Below are 20,333 nucleotides of genomic sequence, written 5' to 3'. Positions count from 1 at the left end.
TCACGATTATCTTGTCAGTTCTTGTGAATTTGGTCTTAATAAAATGCAATCACATTTGAAGTCGAGGGAAGTCAAGGTGGATGGCTTTTAATTATATTGTCTGAAGTTCTCTTCATTTTATGTTCTTGTTCAAAACAAATTTTATTTTCTGTCAAAAAGGAGACTTGAGTAACACCCGGATTTCCAAACTACTTTACTAAACAATTGATTCAAACCAATCCCCGCGAACGAACACGGTCTTACCTCTTAACTATACTACAAACGATCGGGTCCACTGCCCGTAAGTGCGTAGTAGTCAGTTTTTAGGTGAAACTAGTTTTATAAATTTAAGACTCGATTTTGCAAATCAGAGCTATAGATTTCTTTTTTATTAATATAACTTTCATTAGGTATTATATTATAAAAATAAACATACTTACGGTCAAAGTTAGGAAAAATAGATTTAGCAAGTCAAATTTAAACATTTATATTGGAACGAAAGAAATACTAATTTTTAAAATGTAATAAGTTTTGTCATTATCATTTCCACAACTTTTTATTGGGTGGTTGTTTGTTTCTCTCCTAGTATTTTTAAGCTTATTTTTTAATTTTTCAAACAAAATATTTCGCATCTATATAACTTTTAGGCCCCACATGTGTGTCCTATCTTGATATATGAAATAAATTTATTAGATACTTATCTTGATATATGAAATAATTAACTAGCATGGTGCGCGGTGTGCGGGCACCATGCTAGTAATTGTCAATTTTTTACAATATAAATACCCATAAATTTGTGAATGCTAAACGAAACTCCCAAGGTTTTCATTAAGGTGTATTAAATAATTATACACTTATCATAAACATCAAAAGGTGAATTTTTAATATAAACACGTACAATTTTTTTATATACGTTAAGTGAAGTCCTTAAGCTTCATTTAACGTTAGCCTAATTTGATTTATATATTTGTTTACGCCATCAGGTTTGAAAGACGGTACTGAGTGCTACTTATTAACTTTTTATTTTTTTATTTTTATTCCACTAATAAGAAATAAAAATTATTTCATATATCAAGATAAAACGTGACGCTTTCTATTTTAAGGTGGATTTCGAGAAAGCTTATGACACCATAAATTGGGACTTCCTCATCTCGATAATACAACAAATGATGTTTCGTGATGGATGGCTAAGATGGATTAAAGATATCTTATGCTCAACCCGTTCATCCATTCTCATCAATGGAAGCCCTGCAGCCGAGTTTAACTGCGAAAAAGGCGTACCTCAAGGTGACCCCCTTTCTCCCGTTGGAACGATTGGTTATCTTTTAATGTACAATTGTAACTAGTTACTTGTATATGTTGGCCACTCCATAATTTTGTGAGTTGACGATGTTGTGAATAAAATTTACTTTTCAAAAACAAAAAATTTTGGCATGCCACACAGGAAAAAAGCTTCTATGAAAGAATACTAGGGGGCGCTTAGTTGAGGAAAACACCTCTTGTTTTCTAGTTTTGTTATAAAAAAAAAAAACAAGGAAAACAGAAAACGTGATCAAATCATAATTTTTTAAATACATTTTCTTATAAAACTGAAAACACTGTTTTTCACTTTTCAATGAAAAGTTGGAAAATATATATTTTTTTTTTAATTGTTTTTCAATTTTCATTTTTCGTGTTTTAAATTTTAAAAATTTCAAATTATATTAACTTTCCCTCTAGGCGCCGCCCTCCCCAGTTTTCCCCACCCCCATCTTAAATCCCATACTTAACCATGTATATTAAAACAAGTTTGATAATAAAGAAAATGAAAAAAAAAATTGATTTAAACGTGATTTAAAATTTTTCATTTGCTATATACAAATGGAAAACTCCTTCCATTTTATATTTTTATGTACTATTACAACTCAACACATCCAAATTCTCTAATTTAAAAATATTCCCGTCCGGTAACTCAATCGTTTAAATAGTTTGTTGGAGATCATTATAAGACTAAGAGGAGTGGAGGTGACTTTGCCCGACTCTCGCCCTTTGTCACCAAGAGTCGCCCCCACACCACCCCCCTTGCCCGACTTCCACAGCTCACCCCTTTGTGCTCCAAAGTCAGCCAAAGTTGCCCTGAACACCACCCCCCCCCTCGCCGACTTCTCCTAAATCCACCCATTTTTACCTTTTTTCATACAAAACTCCCCAACCCCACATGCCATATGGCACAAGTCGCCTCACTCTTTAAAATCCACCCATTTCCACCTTTTTTAAAGGGCAACTCTTCTTACACCACATGACACATGGCGCAAGTAGCCCCTCTCTCCTTTTCTTCCCACTCCTCTTAGTCTAATTGATCGATGCTGTTCAATAAACGGCGATCTAAAATACTTCTAACTAAATTTGGATCCTGAATGGAAAATACTCGATCATGAACCGTCTAAAACTTAGGATTTATATCAATATCAACATATCAATTTGTTGGAATGTTTGGGTCACCCACGTGAAGGTGGGCTGACTAGGAAACAATCTTGGATGGCAAGTTGTAAACTTGGTGGCCAAGGCTAATCGTTTGGTAGTATCGTATTGAGATTAGGATACGTTAGTTACCATATTTATGTAATTCCTAGTTATAGTCAAAGCGTATTATGAAGGCTATATATACCGTGGATTAGATGGTTAGGGAATGTACGAGAGATTCAAGCTTTTGCGTTAGTTTTCTTGATCAATAATATTAGGGAGTTAGCCTAATATCTATTCGGATTGCTCTGTTGTTTTTACTATAATTGGTATCAGATCCTGGTTAAATCAAAACACATCCAATTCGTAGCAGCTTTTAAATTCGCATCTAATTCGTAGCAAGCTTCAAGAAGTCGGTCGATTTTAATATTTGGTGATAGAATTAATTATCTAGCATCAAGATTGGTCGGTGTGAAACACTTGGTGAATTAATTAGCTGCCTATTTAAATTAGAGTTGCTTTCCTGAATTCGATTGTGGGACGGTGGAATTTAATTCACGTGGCTCATAGAAATCCATTCAGGATTTGTGAATTTAGTTAAATTCTTCATTATAATAATTCACTAGCTGTGTATAAGGGCTAGAGAAGTATTCATTATAAACTCGATCTCAAAAACTAAAGATGACAGGAGCGGATGATAGTAAGGCACCGAGTACAACAACTTTACAGTGTCCGATGCTCACATCAACAAACTATACAATCTGGGCCATAAGAATTAAAGCCGTGTTTAAAGCTCATGGCGTGTGGGATTGTATAGAAACCGGAGTCGGAACTAGCATTGCCGCTACAATCTATTCCCGAGGAGTTAGCTTTGCAAGTTGGTAATCTTGAAACAGCAAAGGCGATGTGGGATGGAATCAAAGCACAAAACGTTGGTGTTGAGAGAGTGTGGTATGGCTAGTACAATAGGCGAATTCGCAAGCAAGTTATCTGGTATGGCTACAACTGCAGCCGCACTTGGAAGTCCCTTTGAGGAATCTCGACTTGTAACAAAATTCATTAATGGGTTACCAAGACGTTTCATCCTTATGGTTGCCTCGATTGAACAAATGCTTGACTTAAAAACAACGAAGCTCGATGAGGTTGTGGGAAGGATGAAAGCATATGAAGAAAGAATAAAAGGGGAGGAAACTCATGGTGGCGAACAAGAACACCTAATGTTTACTTCTGCGTCAAGCAGTTCTTCAAGATCTAACTCTAACAGCGCTAATAGAGGACGGGGTAAGGGGTCAAACCGTGGTAGAGAGGGAGGTCGTGGACCAGGACAGTCAAGCCGAGCCCAAAATAAAGAAAATAATAATGATAAACTAAAGGGAAAAACCCGTGACTACTCCAAAATCCAATGTTACCGCTGTGATAAATTTGGGCACTTTGTGTCAAGATGTCCAGAGCGAAAAAAGGATGGACGTAATAATGATGAACCTAATGATGACGACCCAGCACTTTTCATGGCAAAAACCATTGAATCCGTCAATCTTAAAGAAGAAAGAATTGTGTCGAGCAAGTATGAGAGCAAAGAAAAGGATACATGGTGTTTAGACAATGGAGCAAGCAACCATATGACAGGTATTGTCTCTTTCTTTGCTGAGTTAAATACACGCATACGGGGTAAAGTAAAATTTGGAGACGGGTCCAAGGTGGATATCTGCGGGAAAGGTTCTATTCTGTTTGTAGGGAAGACGAGGGAGAGTCGATTGCTTCCTGATATTTACTACATACCAAGTCTCCGTAGCAACATAATAAGTCTTGGGCAAGTTACGGAACTTAGTTGTGACATTTGCATGAAAGACGAGTTTCTCACGATTCGAGATAGCAAAGGGAAAAAGTTAATGCAAGTAACAAGATCCAAGAACCGCCTCTATATGATAAAGCTTAAAACTGGCACACCAAGATGTTTGCAAGCAATGATTGATTATGAGAGTTGGTTATGGCATGCGAGACTTGGGCATGTTAACTTTGCTACAATGAAACAAATGCAACAAAAGGAACTCGTTTATGGACTGCCAAAGATAAGTGACGACAATCAAATATGTGACTCGTGTTTGATTGGTAAGCAAGCAAGAAAACCATTTGTCAAAGAAGCAAAGTTCAAGGCTAGAAGACCACTTGAACTTATTCATGGTGATCTATGTGGCCCTATCTCCCCTCCAACACTTGTTGGAAGTAGGTATGTTTTTGTTTTCATTGATGATTACTCACGCTATATGTGGACGTATTTTTTGAAAGAAAAAGGTGAAGCAATGAATACATTCAAGAAATACAGAATTAAAGTTGAAGCTGAGTTAGAAACGAAGATCAAAACGTTTTGAACTGATCGAGGGGGAGAATATACTTCGATCGAGTTCAAACAATACTGCGAAACGGAAGGTGTATTACGACATCTAACTACACCATATAATCCTCAACAAAACGGTGTAGTAGAAAGAAGAAACCGCACTTTGCTGAATATGACAAGAAGTCTATTAAAAGCTCGTGATGTTCCAAACTACATGTGGGATGAGGCAATAAGGCATGCGACTTCAATCATCAATAAAATCCCAACTCGAGCAATTACAACCACACCGTATGAGGCATTGAAAGGCGAGAAGCCAAATCTACAGTATTTGAAAGTATTTGGATGCCAGGCTTATGTAAAGATTGTTGGAAAGCACCTCAGAAATTAGACGATCGTTCTGAACGCCTGGTTTACATTGGAAGTGAGGCGGGTACCGCTGGGTATAGGCTTTTTAACCCAACAACTCGACAAATCAAAATATGTCGTGATGGTGATGTATTTTTGATGAAAAACAAGGATGGCAATAGAAAAGAAGCATAGAGCAAGGAAAAGACTCTGGTTCAGGGACGTTTTGGATCATGGTTGGTGATGGCCCAGATACGAGGGTGGGAAATGACATAGAAAGGGAAGCTACTAATCAAATCAGTGAAGATGAGTCCCAGATTGAAGGATCAGACAATGATGAACCAGCTAGCCCAACCCAAACTATGGAGCCTAATGAAGCCCAACCAACCAATCTGGAACCACAACTTAGACGATCAGATCGGGCTCACAATGCTCCCGTATGGCACAACGACTATGTATTAAATATAAGTCTTACTGATGATGAATATTTAATGCTAGCAGATGATGAACCATACGGATTTGATGATGCAAAAGGAAAACCAGAGTGGATGGAAGCTATGAAACTTGAGCTTGAGTCAATAAATAAAAACCGTACATGGATGTTAGTCGAGCCACCCAAAGATGTGAAAGTGATCGGATTGAAGTGGGTGTTCAAGATCAAGAAAAATGCTGATGGATCTCTGAATAAATACAAAGCAAGACTTGTCGTGAAAGGCTATGTTCAACAACCTTGTGTAGATTTCGACGAGGTATTCGCTCCAGTAACAAGGCTCGAAATCGTAAGGCTCTTACTTGCTTTAGCTGCGAATCAAGGATGGGTTGTGCATCACCTTGATGTAAAGTCAGCATTCTTGTATGGAGAGTTAAAAGAAGATGTCTTTGTGTTTCAACCAGAAGGTTTCGAAAGAAAGGGTGAAGAACATAAAGTTTACAAGTTAGTAAAAGCTTTATATGGGCTACGACAAGCACCCCGTGCATGGAATGCAAAGTTGAATGAAATTCTGACCAAACTGAAATTTGTAAGATGTTCACAAGATCATGCGGTATACCGAAAACAAGAGAACGATCATATTCTTTTGGTTGGAGTATATGTTGATGATTTGATAGTTACGGGCTCTAGCATGAAACTGATTCAAGTTTTTAAACGCGATATGGCTAAACGATTTGAAATGTAAGATTTGGGTTTACTTTCCTATTATTTAGGAATTGAAGTACTACAAGGTGAAGGCAAAATTCAAATTAAGCAAGAATCATACTCAAGGAAAATATTGCAAGAAGTTGGGCTGATAAATTGCAACTCATCTCAAACACCAATGGATCAAAATGTCAAAGTTTCAAAAGATGAAGATGGTGAAGACTTTGAGGCAACAAAGTATCGAAAGATCCTTGGTTGTCTACGGTATCTATTGCACACACGACCCGATTTGGCGTTTTGAGTGGTTGTTGCAAGTAGATATATGCAAAATCCAAAGAAATCTCATGCCACGTTAGTCAAGCAAATTTTGCGATATCTGAATGGCACCATCGGATATGGAATTGTTTATACTAAAGGTGAGAACGTGTTAATTGGCTATAGTGATAGTAGCCATAACATCGATCAAGACGATGGAAGGAGTACCACTGGGCATGTGTTTTATCTTGGAGAGTCTCTGATTACGTGGTGCTTGTAGATGCAGATTCGGTGTGACAATCGCAACATAGATTTGATTATTGTTTACGTTTTTAGGAACTTGTTTGTAATCATTTAAATAAGAACTTGTGTTGATATTTAATGATTACGTTTGGACTTCTATATTATATCTGTTTATGTTTTGTATTGTGTTTGTGTGTTATATATTGTTTTACAGGTACAAGAACATAGAATCAAGGTTTATAAGTGTCGTAGAACACTTAAACGGTGATTGGATGTTATGTATGAGTCAAACAAAGTCAAACAAAGAACAAAGGATCGTCCCTCGTGCTGACGTCATCAGCATGTAGGATGAACCTCGTGCTGACGTCAGCACGAGGCAGATCAGTTGTTAAATGTTTCGGGCCTAATACGTAATTAAGGCCTAAGCCCACACGATCCAATACTTAACTAGTATAAATACAAGACCTAATCTACGGAATTAGGTTAATGGTTTTTGAATCTTCGTTAATTATTTACGAATTTACGAGCTAAGGTTAATTGTTCCTTCGTGTGATCTCTTACACGAACCACAAGCCTTGTGCATCTCCTTGGGTTGGTTAATTGCTCATTAATCAACGAAAGGCAATAGCAATATAGTTATCTCAAGAGGATTCCGCACTCTTGACATAACGAATCACGTCTTATTACGATCCACGCAACAATAGGGCACCTTACAGTGCTCACAAAAACAAAGCACCGTAACGTTGTCATCTTGTGAAGCTGAGTACATGGCAGCTAGTTCAGCTTCTTGCCAAGCTGTATGGTTAAAGGAGTTATTCGAAGAACTGATGGGGTGTAAGACTAAACCCGTGACACTTCAAATAGATAACACTTCGGCTATTGCTCTCGTAAAAAACCCGGTGTTTCATGGCAGAAGCAAACACATAAAATCCAGGTTTCATTATATACGAGAATGTGTGGACCGAGAAGACATAAATGTTGAACACGTGAACGGGGTGGATCTTGGAAGAATGAAGTTTAAAGAAATGATCAGCAAGCTTGGAGTTGAAGACTTAAAGCGTCCAAACATTCGGGGGTGAATGTTGGAATGTTTGGGTCACCCACGTGAAGGTGGGCTGACTAGGAAACAATCTTGGATGGCTAGTTGTAAACTTGGTGGCCAAGGCTAATCGTTTGGTAGTATCGTATTGAGATTAGGATATGTTAGTTACCATATTTATGTAATTCCTAGTTATAGTCAAAGCGTATTATGAAGGCTATATATACCGTGGATTAGATGGGTAGGGAATGTACGAGAGATTCAAGTTTTTGCGTTAGTTTTCTTGATCAATAATATTAGGGAGTTAGTCTAATATCTATTCCGATTGCTCTGTTTTTTTTACTATACAATTAACATATTTATATATCGTGGGTGTCAATGTGTCATAACGAGAACAAATGAGAGTGAAGAAAATATATAGTAAACTAGGCAGCAAATCCAACTCGGCACAACTCGGCTAATAGTCTTTATCTGATTGGGGATACATTTTAATGATGAGAGATTTTTATTCCATGTATTCAGAAAGCGATATCACGTAGGATTATGGTTCATTGCAACTTTATATATACTGATTCATACCTTAAGTTTACAAAAATGAAACATGTTAATTGACCAAAATACCCTTAATATATTAAAGGGATAACTGCAGAAAATAAAAAGCACATTTCAGTCAATTCACGAAAATAGTAGTGACCTTTAAAAGTTTTACTTTTTAGAAATGAACTTTCATTTATTCACGAAAATAGTAACATTTGACACGTGTACATAATGACGTAGACATTTTTTAATTACGTGGCATTTTTTAATGACATGACATTATTTTTTATTTATTTATTATGTAATCTTTATCAGCCATATCATTTCCCTCAAAAAATGACATGACTCCGTTTCAGTTTCGGTTCTGAAAAGGTTTTTTTTTTCTCGTCATTTTCTTCTGGAACTAATTTCAGCTTAATTTTATTGATTTCTGTTGAGTCTCTTTCTATTTCAAACATTAAAAAGTTGAAAAGCTGTGTATGAAGATCTTAAAGGAGACATAGATTTAGCTCTTCTTCATTCATCTATCTCGAGAAAAAAAAATAAAGTAGATGTCAAAACGTCGTCGTTTTAGTCGAAGGGAGATTCTGAGGAAGTTCAAGGTGAGACGAGAGTTTCATAGGCCGGATCTGGACCGTTTAAGAATAGTTCGTCGACAGATGACATAGATCTAGATAACGGAGGTCCAGAGATTAGCTTGAACTCGAACAAATCGCCGTCGTTTTCTAAATTAGTTGAAAAAATCGAGAAGAAACCACCTCCACATCCAACACCGCCGTCATCGGTGTTGAAGTAATCCAATAATAAATGAGAGTTTATTGCTAGAAAGTGAAACTTTTAAAGGTTACCGCTATTTTCGTAAATTGGTCGAAAGGTCCTTTATATTTTCTGTAGTTATATAGTATGTCACGTCATTAAAAAATGACACGTAATCAAAAAATGTTCATGTCATCATGTATGTGTGTCAAATGTTACTATTTTCGGGAATAAATGAAAGTTCATTTCTAAAAAGTAAAACTTTTAAAGGTCACTGCTATTTTGGTGAATTGGTCAAAAGGTGATTTCTATTTTCTGCAGTTATCCCTATATTAAATCACCATCAACCTATAGTATTAAATTACATTATTAGTCCATTATATTATAAAATATCTCTACTAACACCCTTTAAATCAAATACCTTTACCTACACCAATTGATACCGCCACCACCGTCAACATCCGTCGGCGCCATCACACCACCTTCATCGCCGGCTCGCCGCCGCATTGCGCGGGTACCATGCTCGTACGAGACAAAGGATTATTGGGTTAGACATTCATGAAGCGTCGACTACCTGATTGACACAACTGCACACGATGAATACGTTCTCTACCTCTCTTATGTGTATACGAGAATATGTTTAACCACATACTAGTATACTACAATTAAGTGGGAGTTCATGAGTCATGACACATTGAACTAGCCAAAGACAATCTTATGTATACAGATGTGTTTAGATCCGAAGTTATTTACTGTTGCCATTGTGAGAGTCTGTTGAATCCTCATTATATTGTAAGATATTATCAGTTTCCATTAATACAACACTTTCCCATTTTTTATACAGCAACTTTGACTCTCAACAAAGCAGCAATGGCTGATGCAAGTATTGTATGGCAACATCAATTTTCATTATGAAACTTTCGTAGCCAGAAATGTTCAAGTATCTATTTCTATAACCAAATCCAAGGCACTTGGTTCACATTTCAAACGAACTGCATTAAGTGAAACTATCAGCTTTGCAATGCTCTTTCACATTTACAAAGTTTTACACTTGAACATGAGGTTATACATATACAGGAAAATACATATATTCCCAACCGTAATAACTCATTTACAACCTGGGGCATCAAAGTTTGGATACTGGACGAACTTTATGGTCAAAGGAGGAACAGAGATGGGATAATGCACATCCACAACAGCGGGATTTAAATGTGGGATGTCACCATTTCGTGTGAGCTGTAATGGAACTCCATTCAAAAGCATCGTTCTACTTCTTATATCACCACCTTGTGGTGTCAAGTGATACTCTTCTCGTGTCAGTTCTTCGTGGGTTGACTTTGACCCGATCCATGAAAATGCTGACTTTAACCGATGAATGAAAGATACTTTTTTGTCTTTTGATGTATGCAACTTCATGTCCAAGATGTTGTGAATGCTGAGTTGGAATTCTGTTTGGTTGCTTAGGTTAATCAGAAGCAATGTTATGCCATTCTGCAGGAAAATATGATGCGAGTAATGAATAATCATATAGCCAGTAGCAGCAGCTTGAGAAACCAATACATACAATATTTTACTATTAAGCTTAAACATTATTACTTGATGCTATAATCAGAGTGTGTTTGCACCTGCCTTCCCTGTATGCAGTGTTGAACTATCATGATCAAGCTTAACTTTAGACATTGTTGTTGCTCATTAGACATTTACTAGAATATGCGGGTTGAAGTGTATGCAAATGATAGATTAAAGGAAAAAGGTTGTAGCTAAAATATGAACAAAAGAAGCAGAGAAGACAAAGTTCAAGGGTGCTAAGTGAAAATTAGTGGCTGCCGCCATATATGTTAAAGACAAAAGACGAGGGTGAGTTTTCTTGCTAAACTTATCTATTACTCTATTAGCCCATACCCTTTTGGGTTTTGAAGGAAAAGGGAAGAAAAGAAAGACCACCAACTAATTAATTCATAGCTTATTTGTGCCAATTCCAGAGATAAAGACTTCCATGGTTCTATTTCAACCAGATTGGCCAACATGACTATATCCTTAAAATTGTGTAACTTTGGCATGCAGTTACTAATCCAGAATAAATGAGTTCCCTGCCAGCCATAAAACAGAGTGATGCCCTACTTAGATCATTTTGTTCTTACTCAGACCCGCCGTACTTCCTTAGACAACTTTTAAGATAAAGTGGAAACATTTTGTTTTCTAAACCATAAATCATCTATCATCAATGGGTGTTTTAGTGGTTTTCTTAGTTTGTCATTATAAAGAAAGTACATCGGCCATTTAGATAGTCTTAAAATACATATGTTAGTCATCAAAAGGTTGCACCATCTATGGAATACAATATACTTGGAACCACCTCAAACGTGGCCTAGATCATTCTGGACCTCTTTACAAGAGGTCTCACATTCAAATCCTGGTAACTACAATCTTGGAGGCGGTTGTTGGAAATTATAATTCGTTTAAGACTTGGGGGATACAAAGTGTAAATGACATAAAAGGAAACGACGCCTCGGTTGATAAAAGGGGCCGACAGTTTTTGAGCCTCACACAACAAACAGAGACGACTATCCAAAGAGATGCGATGGTTGATGAAGAATTACACTGGTTAGAGATTAACCGCCAAGAATAACTAGTATAAATAGGATAGTTTTGTTTTAGTTTCGTTATCCAATTCTGTAACATAAACGTATAGTGATTGCATGTTTGTTATATATCAATAAAGAGTGATTTTTTATACATCATATTCTTCGTGTCGATTACATACCTGGGCAACATTGGTATCAGAGCGAGGGTTTAATTCGACTCGAAGAATTGTTGCAGATTGGACCGAAAAGGATCAGTGAGTGATTGGGATTTTTCCGTTCGAGAAGAACCGAAAACAGAGTCAAAGTTCTGGGAAGGAAATCGTTCAAGAGGGTTGGTTGTTTGTGAAAAACACTGACCATAAATTTGAAACAGAAGAAGATCGAGTGATTCGATTTCATAGAACAATAAAAAACTGGGACGATTTGCTGTTGATGTTGTGGTGAAATCAAGAACAGGGGCAGCGGTTTTTCTTTTTTAAAGAGGAAGACCAGGAACAAATATTATTGTTGATTGATTAATTGTGATAATCAAGCAACGATAAAACAAAGATCGAGAGGCTGCTACTGCTGTGTTTCATTCGATTGGGAAGAAATCAGAAAGAACATAACGCATGAACGGAGATTGTTCATGGAGAAGACAAAGCAATAATATATTATTGTTTTGGTGGTGTTGTGAATACGAAAAAGAAAAAAAAAACGATCAATTTGTGAGAAATTGATTAAACAAAAGGGAACACCAAATTTGTTGGTATGTGCAAGAGGGAAAACTTTTGGTGCATACTAATTTTTGTGAAGAAAACAATAATCGAGAAGATCAAGAAAAAAAGGGGTCTACAACGACAATTGTGATTTTTCAGAAATTCGTGTAATACGAAATGACGCGTTACAGATACAAAGTTAAAGGACGTGTTGTGAGAAACAACCGCGGATAGGACTTAAACGTGTGAGACGTTATGGGAATGACCGAATGATCATGTGACATGATCAAACCGCAAAGGTGTATTCAAAGGGAAAAGAAGATTGGTGTGAACCCAAACAATCAAGAGGTTCGTGTGATATTAACCAAGAATACAAGATCATGTGACGCGATCAAGACAAAGCAGTGTGATGCGGACTAGTAACCTGTGAGGGGTACAACCAAGGATTCAGAGAATGGATCAAGACAAGGCCGTGTGAAGCGGAGAAGTAACCTGTGAAGGGTGGATTGACAAGGTTCATTGATTGGATCAAGTCAAAGCAAAAACCGTGTGATGCGGGAGATAACCTGTGAAGGGTATAGATAGTTCAGTGATTGAATTATAAGGAAATACGTATGATGCGGTTTCAATCCGTGATGGATCAAGTTCTGTGAAAGAATTAAAGGTTATGTGAAATAACCAAGTTTACCGTGAACGATAGTTCGTGAAGAACAAGATTAGTGATTGATCAAACTACATAAGGTGTGATGCCAAGTGCGAAGAAACTACAAAGCAAGTTTGTGTGAAGCAGACTCATGGGAAGCAAGCTTGTGTGAAGCAAATTCGCGTGAAGAAAAGTTCATGAGGAACAAAAGATGGTGTGACGTCATCTAAGATTTATTGAAGACAAAGATCCTACTAAAAGTCGAGAAGATTTGGGTCAAGCAAGAGAAAGACGTGATGCCAAAGACAGATGGATATCTGACGATTAGGGCGGAGAATGTTGGAAATTATGATTCGTTTAAGACTTCGGGGATACAAAGTGTAAATGACATAAAAGGAAACGACACCCCTGTTGATAAAAGGGGCTGACAGTTTTTGGGTCTCACACAACAAACAGAGACGACTATCCAAAGAGACGCGATGGTTGATGAAGAATTTCACTGATTAGAGATTAACCGCCAAGTATAACTAGTATAAATAGGATAGCTTCGTTTTAGTTTCGTTATCCAATTCTGTAACATAAACGTACAGTGATTATATGTTTGTTATATATCAATAAAGAGTGATTCTTTATACATCATATTCTTTGTGTCGATTACATACCTGGGCAAAGTACATCTGAGTTAAAGAGACCCACCTTCCCTAAGTAACCTGAATAGGAAGAACCTTTTCTATTTACCCGTTAAAAAGGAAACCAGCTCCAAGGTGGCCTAGTGGCTATCCTCGTGGTCCTCTTTAAAATCTTGAAGGTGGTCAGGTAAAGGTTCGAAAACAGTCAAAGGATACCCCGTTTAAGCCCATACATCTGAGACAAAAAGACTAGCCTTACCCGGATAACTTGCATGAGAAAAACCTCATCCTTAATAATAAACTTATCTATCAATGGTCTATATATGCTCTTTATATAGTCTTACACAGCTAGACTGTGTGATCTTCATACACAAGATAGTTATCCTTTTAGAACATTGCCTTTTCCCATTCACAGGTAAAAAAGCGTAGAACATTGCCTTTTAACATGTGTAGTCTCCTTTATCAACTATTAAGCTGTGTAACCACCACCAAATGGTCTAGTGGCAAGAAGGCATGTTTTCTCAACACGAGGTCTCAGGTTCAAGTCCTACCCAAAGCATATTTAGGGGTGGCCACACATATCTAATTTCCACCTATGGTGGCCTTGGGTGTTTTTCCTTCCAAATCTCTAGATGATAGGGATTTCTAAAAGAGGGTTTTAAATTGGGATCTATTGGGCTCTTTAGTGCGGACCCGCTTAAGACAACGTATGCTAGACCTCTCAACATTCGCGAGTAATTCACACCTTTTAAAAAAACTATTAAGCTATTTGCCCTTTGCAAATATAAAAAGGTTTCCCTTTGGCAATCACTTTCCATTTTCTCTTTACACAACCTTAGCTCTTAAACCACGTGACTTTCCCATAACAGCTAAACTGGCCTTTTAGCAATTACATTCCTTGTTTTTCTATCGTGCAAAAGTACTTTCTGTTGCCTATATTTGTAAGATTTCCTTCGTTTCTCTACTATATAATCTTGCCTAAGATAGAAAATTATCGTTTAGCTATTTCAATTATCATTTTAGTGATGACACTCCTAGTTCATAATAAGTGGAGAGACCAAACAGGCAAACACGTAGACAACATCCATGTTTTGGCTACGCGAAAGAGTCAAACAGAAACTGATGTATACAGCCTAGCAAGTATGCTTGTTTTTGTTTTACTAATACCTTGGCGCCATTCCAAGATGTTTACCCAAAGAGGTTTTGAATCGTGGTCTCTAATGGGATTTTCAAGCCTCCTACCACTAGGCCACCTTGGAGATGGTTCTGCTAGTTATATCATACATATGCCAAAGCATCCACTAAAATCTCAATAGAATCTTGTACAAATTAAGTAAAAGTTAAATGAAAATTCAGATTTGAGAACAGTATGGAAGCTTACTTTCCCTTTCGAACAATGGGCATAGGTTCGCAAATGTGGCCCAACGTATCTTCTTTCTACAGATAGAACACCTGTTCCCATAAGCCGGTGCCATAGAAGTGCACTGGATGAAGTTCAAAAGAACATGTTAGTTATTTATGACAAAGTTATATATGGAACATGTATTATTACAGAACTTGAACTTAATCACCTATAATAATCGGGGTTTGGCAAAGAAGTCGTTTTGTTCAGAAGACCATAATTTCCACCGATTAAACTTTGACGGCAATATACTTGAGTGTGGTACTTAGCTGCCATAGCAAGCTGATCCAAGTACCTATAGAAATTCCATGAATAAAAAATATCAGTGGAACAACAATATCTTCCCTTACCTTTGGAAAGCAAAAAAAGGATTACCAGAAGCTATTCACAAAGGTGTCTGAAACATGAAGACCGCCACTGTTATATGCTCCACCAGATTCTCCAATCCAAGTGGATGCCCACGGGCCATTTGTTCGAATGGTTTGTTGGAGACCATTAAAAGTGTTGGATGCCCTACTCAAGAAATGAGGATCTAAAATATTTTTCACTAGATTCGGATCAATGCCTGAATTAAGAAAACTCAGTCATGATCTTTGCAACAAGATCTGATCCTTACTTGATTTATGGAGCGAGTATATCAATTTCATTTGTTAATCAAAACTTCTATATTGAAGGTCTTATAACATGAGCAAAGAAGGAATGAGGAAAAGTATAGTAAACTAGATGACAATCTTGAACCATTCAACTAAAAATAAGTTGTTTTGGATATTCCAACAGGTCAAATGAATAAATGAGAATATAAATGTTTTTAAAAAATCTTATCTAATACAATAAGAATTTACAAAACTCAGAAAGAATGAGAAAACAAATGTTGACGGGTCAGCACAACACACCCAGTTTGGACATATACTAAATTACCCTTTTCAACCTCTAATTCCGACCGCCCACCCATCTTGCCTCCAATGTATTAAACGAATCAAACCTCACTGTTTGGATAAGAATGAATTTAATGTATTTGTATAAGTATCATCAAACTAAAAAGCTCGAACCTGATCCAAGATTATACAGATGGAGTGTCATAACATCAATAATTCTGGATCCCGAAACCTTGAGAAGCTTTGTAAACCACTCCTTGTCAAAGAACCCACCCGGTGCTACAAGCAAGGGTTTTGGCTGGAATTTCCGGTAAAGATTATCAATTATACCTCTGAGTTCAATTAGATCACTTGCATATGGCTCGGCATGGACCATAGCACCAATGCCCCTTCCACTCAACTCGTTACCTGCATAAGTCAAGATCATACGTACGGAAAATAAATATGTAAGTACACATCATTGTACGAAAAATCTAGATGAATTCCATATAAACCAACTTACCAAATTCCCATGAATGTATCTGATACCCTTTGGAAACAGTATACTTAATAAAATCACGTGCATTGGTAGAATTCCAGGTTCCTTCCCAGACTCCTTTCTTAAACTGGTGTCTTCCACGGAGTGCATTCAAGCCAAAGGTGACAAGTGTTCTACAACAGAAATTTTCATTTTTCAAAACGTGCAAGAACCGGAGACAGCAAGATGAACTGATGTGGTAACATGTCAAAACCAGTTCATTTTAAGTACTGGTCAGAACAGGAATGCTTGGGTTACAATGTAATCAGAATTCTTTATTAAAAAGAGGCTGTATGCATTGACAATAGATTTTGGGAGACTTTCAGCCCTTTGAAGAAGTTTAGTACAACACATCCCAGATAGATCCATTCAAGTAAATGAGATGAAATTGCCATTCCATCTAAGAAGTCAAGAGATTATAAGTATGTTCAATAAAATAAGAAGCCTAAGGGAAAAACTCACCCTGTTTCAGCAAAAAATCGATTCAATTCATCCCACCTATCCATACGAAGACAACCCTTAGAGAAACCAAACAGTCCGCCCTTCATTTTAGTAAAAGGATGACAAAGACCAGAATAACTCCCGACATTATACACCACTTGGTCTTGCAACGAACCTCCCACCCGTATTCTTAGATGCTCAAAAGCTGTTTACGCATTAATAAAATAAATGAGCAAAACCTTAAAATTTAATTAAAAATATTCCAATTTCAACACAAGATAACAAACCTTGAACCGCTTTGACAAGAATTGGATTTGACAAATCCTGAAATAACGATTTCATACAATAAAAAGTCTATAACTTTTTTCAATAAATATATAAAATCTTTCTCGTTTAAAAAAGTTGTCGTGTTTACCAGATTTAAAGCTGATGCAGACCCCCATGGGCAATGGCCATAGTTGCATTTGTCATCAGGCCACCAATCGATAGTCGCACAAATGTAATTCGGATCCGTATGAGACATCAGTAAAGTCCCATTGATAATAAGGTCCGAGTGCTGAACTTGTTGTGCCAAAATTACAGAAATCGATGCCACAAATACCAAAAGTGATACCCAACACTCCATTTTACAACCTGCTTTTAAATATATAGTGTAAAACTAATTAAACCCTTGTTTATTGACTTTATTCTTCAAGTTTTTAAAATTCTAAAATACTCATATGTCTAGTAGGACTTTACTCTCTCAATTTCCATTATGGGTTCAAAGTTGTTGTAGCAAACCACACTACCGAGCATATATGTGTTTTTCAAGCAGAAATAGACCGGGTTTGAAACCTCCCAGGGTAAAAACCTTATAGGCTTGGACTGGCGAGAGTGTCCAAAAACGGCCACAGAAATACCCATTAAGCCACATACATCAGACTCAAACCTCAACTTTCTCCGAGTAGCCTAAACAGGGGTCAGGCTCTGTCCAGTGAAAGCTAAAACAGTACGATTATCTTCGAAATGACCAGGGAAGAGTGCAGAAACAGCCACTAGTATAAATGCGGTTAAGCCGCCTACACCAAAGCCAAAATCTCAACTTTCCCAAGTAACCTGAACAGGGATCTCTATTTGTTCAACTGTTTTTCAAATATTTATCATCTCTTTTTTTTTGTCTTTAAACTTTCCATACTGGGTTCCAAATTTTACTAGTAAACTACAAGCAAAAGCTAAAAAAGCAAAAGCTAAAAAAGCAAAAGCATTATTCTTTACTTAAACTAAACAAAATTTCCGTACACAAAGCATTATTCTTAGCTTAAACTAAATAAGATCAAAGAACATATATATCAAAAGCTACAAAATATAAAAAAGCCATTTAAAGAACTAACCTTAAGTAGATTAAAACTCCAAAATTCCACACCTTAAAAATTCAGATATATTATGTTGGTTTGATCTCATTAGTCATAGATTTGAATCTTATCTAAAACTGTTGAGCTACTTTCTTTTATGTGAATTTGGTGGGGGTAGTGGGGATATAATGAGCTGTTTGTCAGTTCAATTCACATGTATTCACAGTTTGGTAATAAATCTTAAATGTGTGTGAGTTATAGTAGTAGAACACAAACTGGCAAAGTTTAAACTTATGATAATTTGTCATCAAGTAAGTGTGATATGTGGTATAGGTTTGTTTATTTATATTCTAGAAAGAATGTTTTGGTTTAATTAGTATTTATATATATAAAATGTACCTAGTGGGTGTGATTATAAAGCTACTAATCTACTATTCCATCATCATCATTGGTTTCTAGGTGTAAAAGGATAAAATAAGGGTGCATATTGGGTTTTTTTTTTATCGGCAAGTATCGGCTCCTTCACTTCGTTGCACCTTATTCATTGGTAAGTATCGGCAACTTGCATCGGCTATATAATATCGGATATATGTTTAGCCAATCCTTGTGAACGTTGGGAGCGTAATATATAACCATTTATTTAATTGTGTTGTAATGCCAATATTGACATTCCAAAAGAAACCTAATTTTTTTAATTGGGGGTTTCGATTTTGAGGTTAATGTTATCGTTTTCTTGGCTTGTATTGCCGGAATCGATGCCGAAAATGACTTGCCAATTCTCCTAACGTACTACACCCTTATTCCAGCAAGATCTAAAATCCCTTTTGGGGTTTCTTTTCATCGCCGACCATGGTTGTTCACTTTTTCGACGACCCCTTTTTGGGGGGTTTCTGTTTAGGAAAATGCTAGTATGACTAATATTTTACAAAAAAATTATATACTAACTGACATGGCACAATAAGTGGACTCTCCATGTGATACAACTAATATATAGCGTACCCGTTGTATTTGCTTCTCGTGATGGTTGGTCAAGTAACAAGTAGGATACTCCACATTCGGGAGTCAAAAAGTTTTATAAAACGTTATTGGTGGAAAAAAAATGTGAATGAAAGATCACACTGAATTGTAGCTATTACTCGAATTCGCGCAAGTGTGTCCATACCCCCCACTTGACCAGGAATCCATTCTCGCGAACAAACACAACCCCTACACACACTTAGGAGCACCCCTTCCTGTATATCCTAGTTAATTCATTATCTCTTCACAACAAACTTGTTTTTCAGAATTTTGATTATTCGGTTATTCCTATTCAACCTCATCCTTTATTTTATTTTAATTTTTTTTTAACATTCCACTGTTTCTTCTTAACTACAGTCATAACTCCACTGAGCCATTCGTAGGTCTAACCCCTTTCATAATTCCTTTAAATAAACACAGGGAATTTGCTAACTAGTGCCCGTAGTGCACTAGTTAAGAAGCATTTAATGAAGTCCAACTTTCTTAAAATATGAAAATATGTATTAATTATTGACTTAAAAAAAGAAATTGCTAAGTTGAATTAATACACATTAAATACAATTTTTGATTAATAAGGAAATAACAGGTTCATTAAATGCTTCTTAACTAGTGCACTAGGGGCACTAGTTAGCAAATCCCTTAAATTAATCCAGTTAAATTCTTATTTGTAATAACGATCGGAGATACATCAATCTATCAATCTTTTCTCTTCTTTTAGTTTAAAAATTTTTTTCGCTCACCAAAAAGGCAAAAACCCAAATATTTACATCTCATAACATAACTTTTTTGAATTAGATAACTTTTGTCCGATTTAAGTTTTTTTTTTTTCTTAGATTTTCATTGATGCTTATAATCTAATTTTAATGAATCTATTTTCTTCATTTTGTTGGGATTTGTTGATTGACATTCCATCACGATTTTCTTATACTAATTAGTCATGCGTACTTCTCATCTCATTCGTTTTAAATTGAGACGGTGATGGTAATATTGAAATTGTATGGATATGTTTGTTGAAAGAAAGTTTTGATGGGGAAAAAGTTATTGGGTGCAGAATTTTTTGATTATACATATATGCTTTCTATCTTGTTTTGTTCGGGTGAGCAATACCAGTAACTAATACTCATATAAT

The 20,333-nt window shown here is 36.4% G+C and overlaps 1 protein-coding gene across 2 annotated transcripts; it reads right to left on the bottom strand.

Moving 5' to 3' along the window:
* Positions 1 to 9,989: 9,989 nt before the first annotated feature.
* Positions 9,990 to 18,456, bottom strand: LOC122606856 (heparanase-like protein 1). Of its 2 annotated transcripts, none has more exons than XM_043779736.1 (10): positions 18,227 to 18,456; positions 17,272 to 17,492; positions 17,144 to 17,180; positions 16,878 to 17,061; positions 16,401 to 16,549; positions 16,073 to 16,306; positions 15,399 to 15,588; positions 15,193 to 15,318; positions 15,003 to 15,105; positions 9,990 to 10,557 (listed from the first exon to the last, which is right to left on the bottom strand). In XM_043779736.1, the coding sequence occupies exons 2-10, from the start codon at positions 17,479 to 17,481 to the stop codon at positions 10,174 to 10,176; spliced, it is 1,617 nt and encodes a 538-aa protein (XP_043635671.1). In that variant the 5' UTR covers positions 17,482 to 17,492; positions 18,227 to 18,456; the 3' UTR covers positions 9,990 to 10,173. The 2 variants fall into 2 exon arrangements, with proteins under 2 accessions (XP_043635671.1, XP_043635670.1); XM_043779735.1 differs by having other exon boundaries at positions 17,272 to 17,489.
* Positions 18,457 to 20,333: the final 1,877 nt, after the last annotated feature.

Source organism: Erigeron canadensis, chromosome 7 (genome assembly GCF_010389155.1).
Source record: "Erigeron canadensis isolate Cc75 chromosome 7, C_canadensis_v1, whole genome shotgun sequence".
NCBI classification, from domain to species: Eukaryota; Viridiplantae; Streptophyta; class Magnoliopsida; order Asterales; family Asteraceae; genus Erigeron; species Erigeron canadensis.
This window is presented reverse-complemented; position numbering and strand designations above follow the sequence as displayed.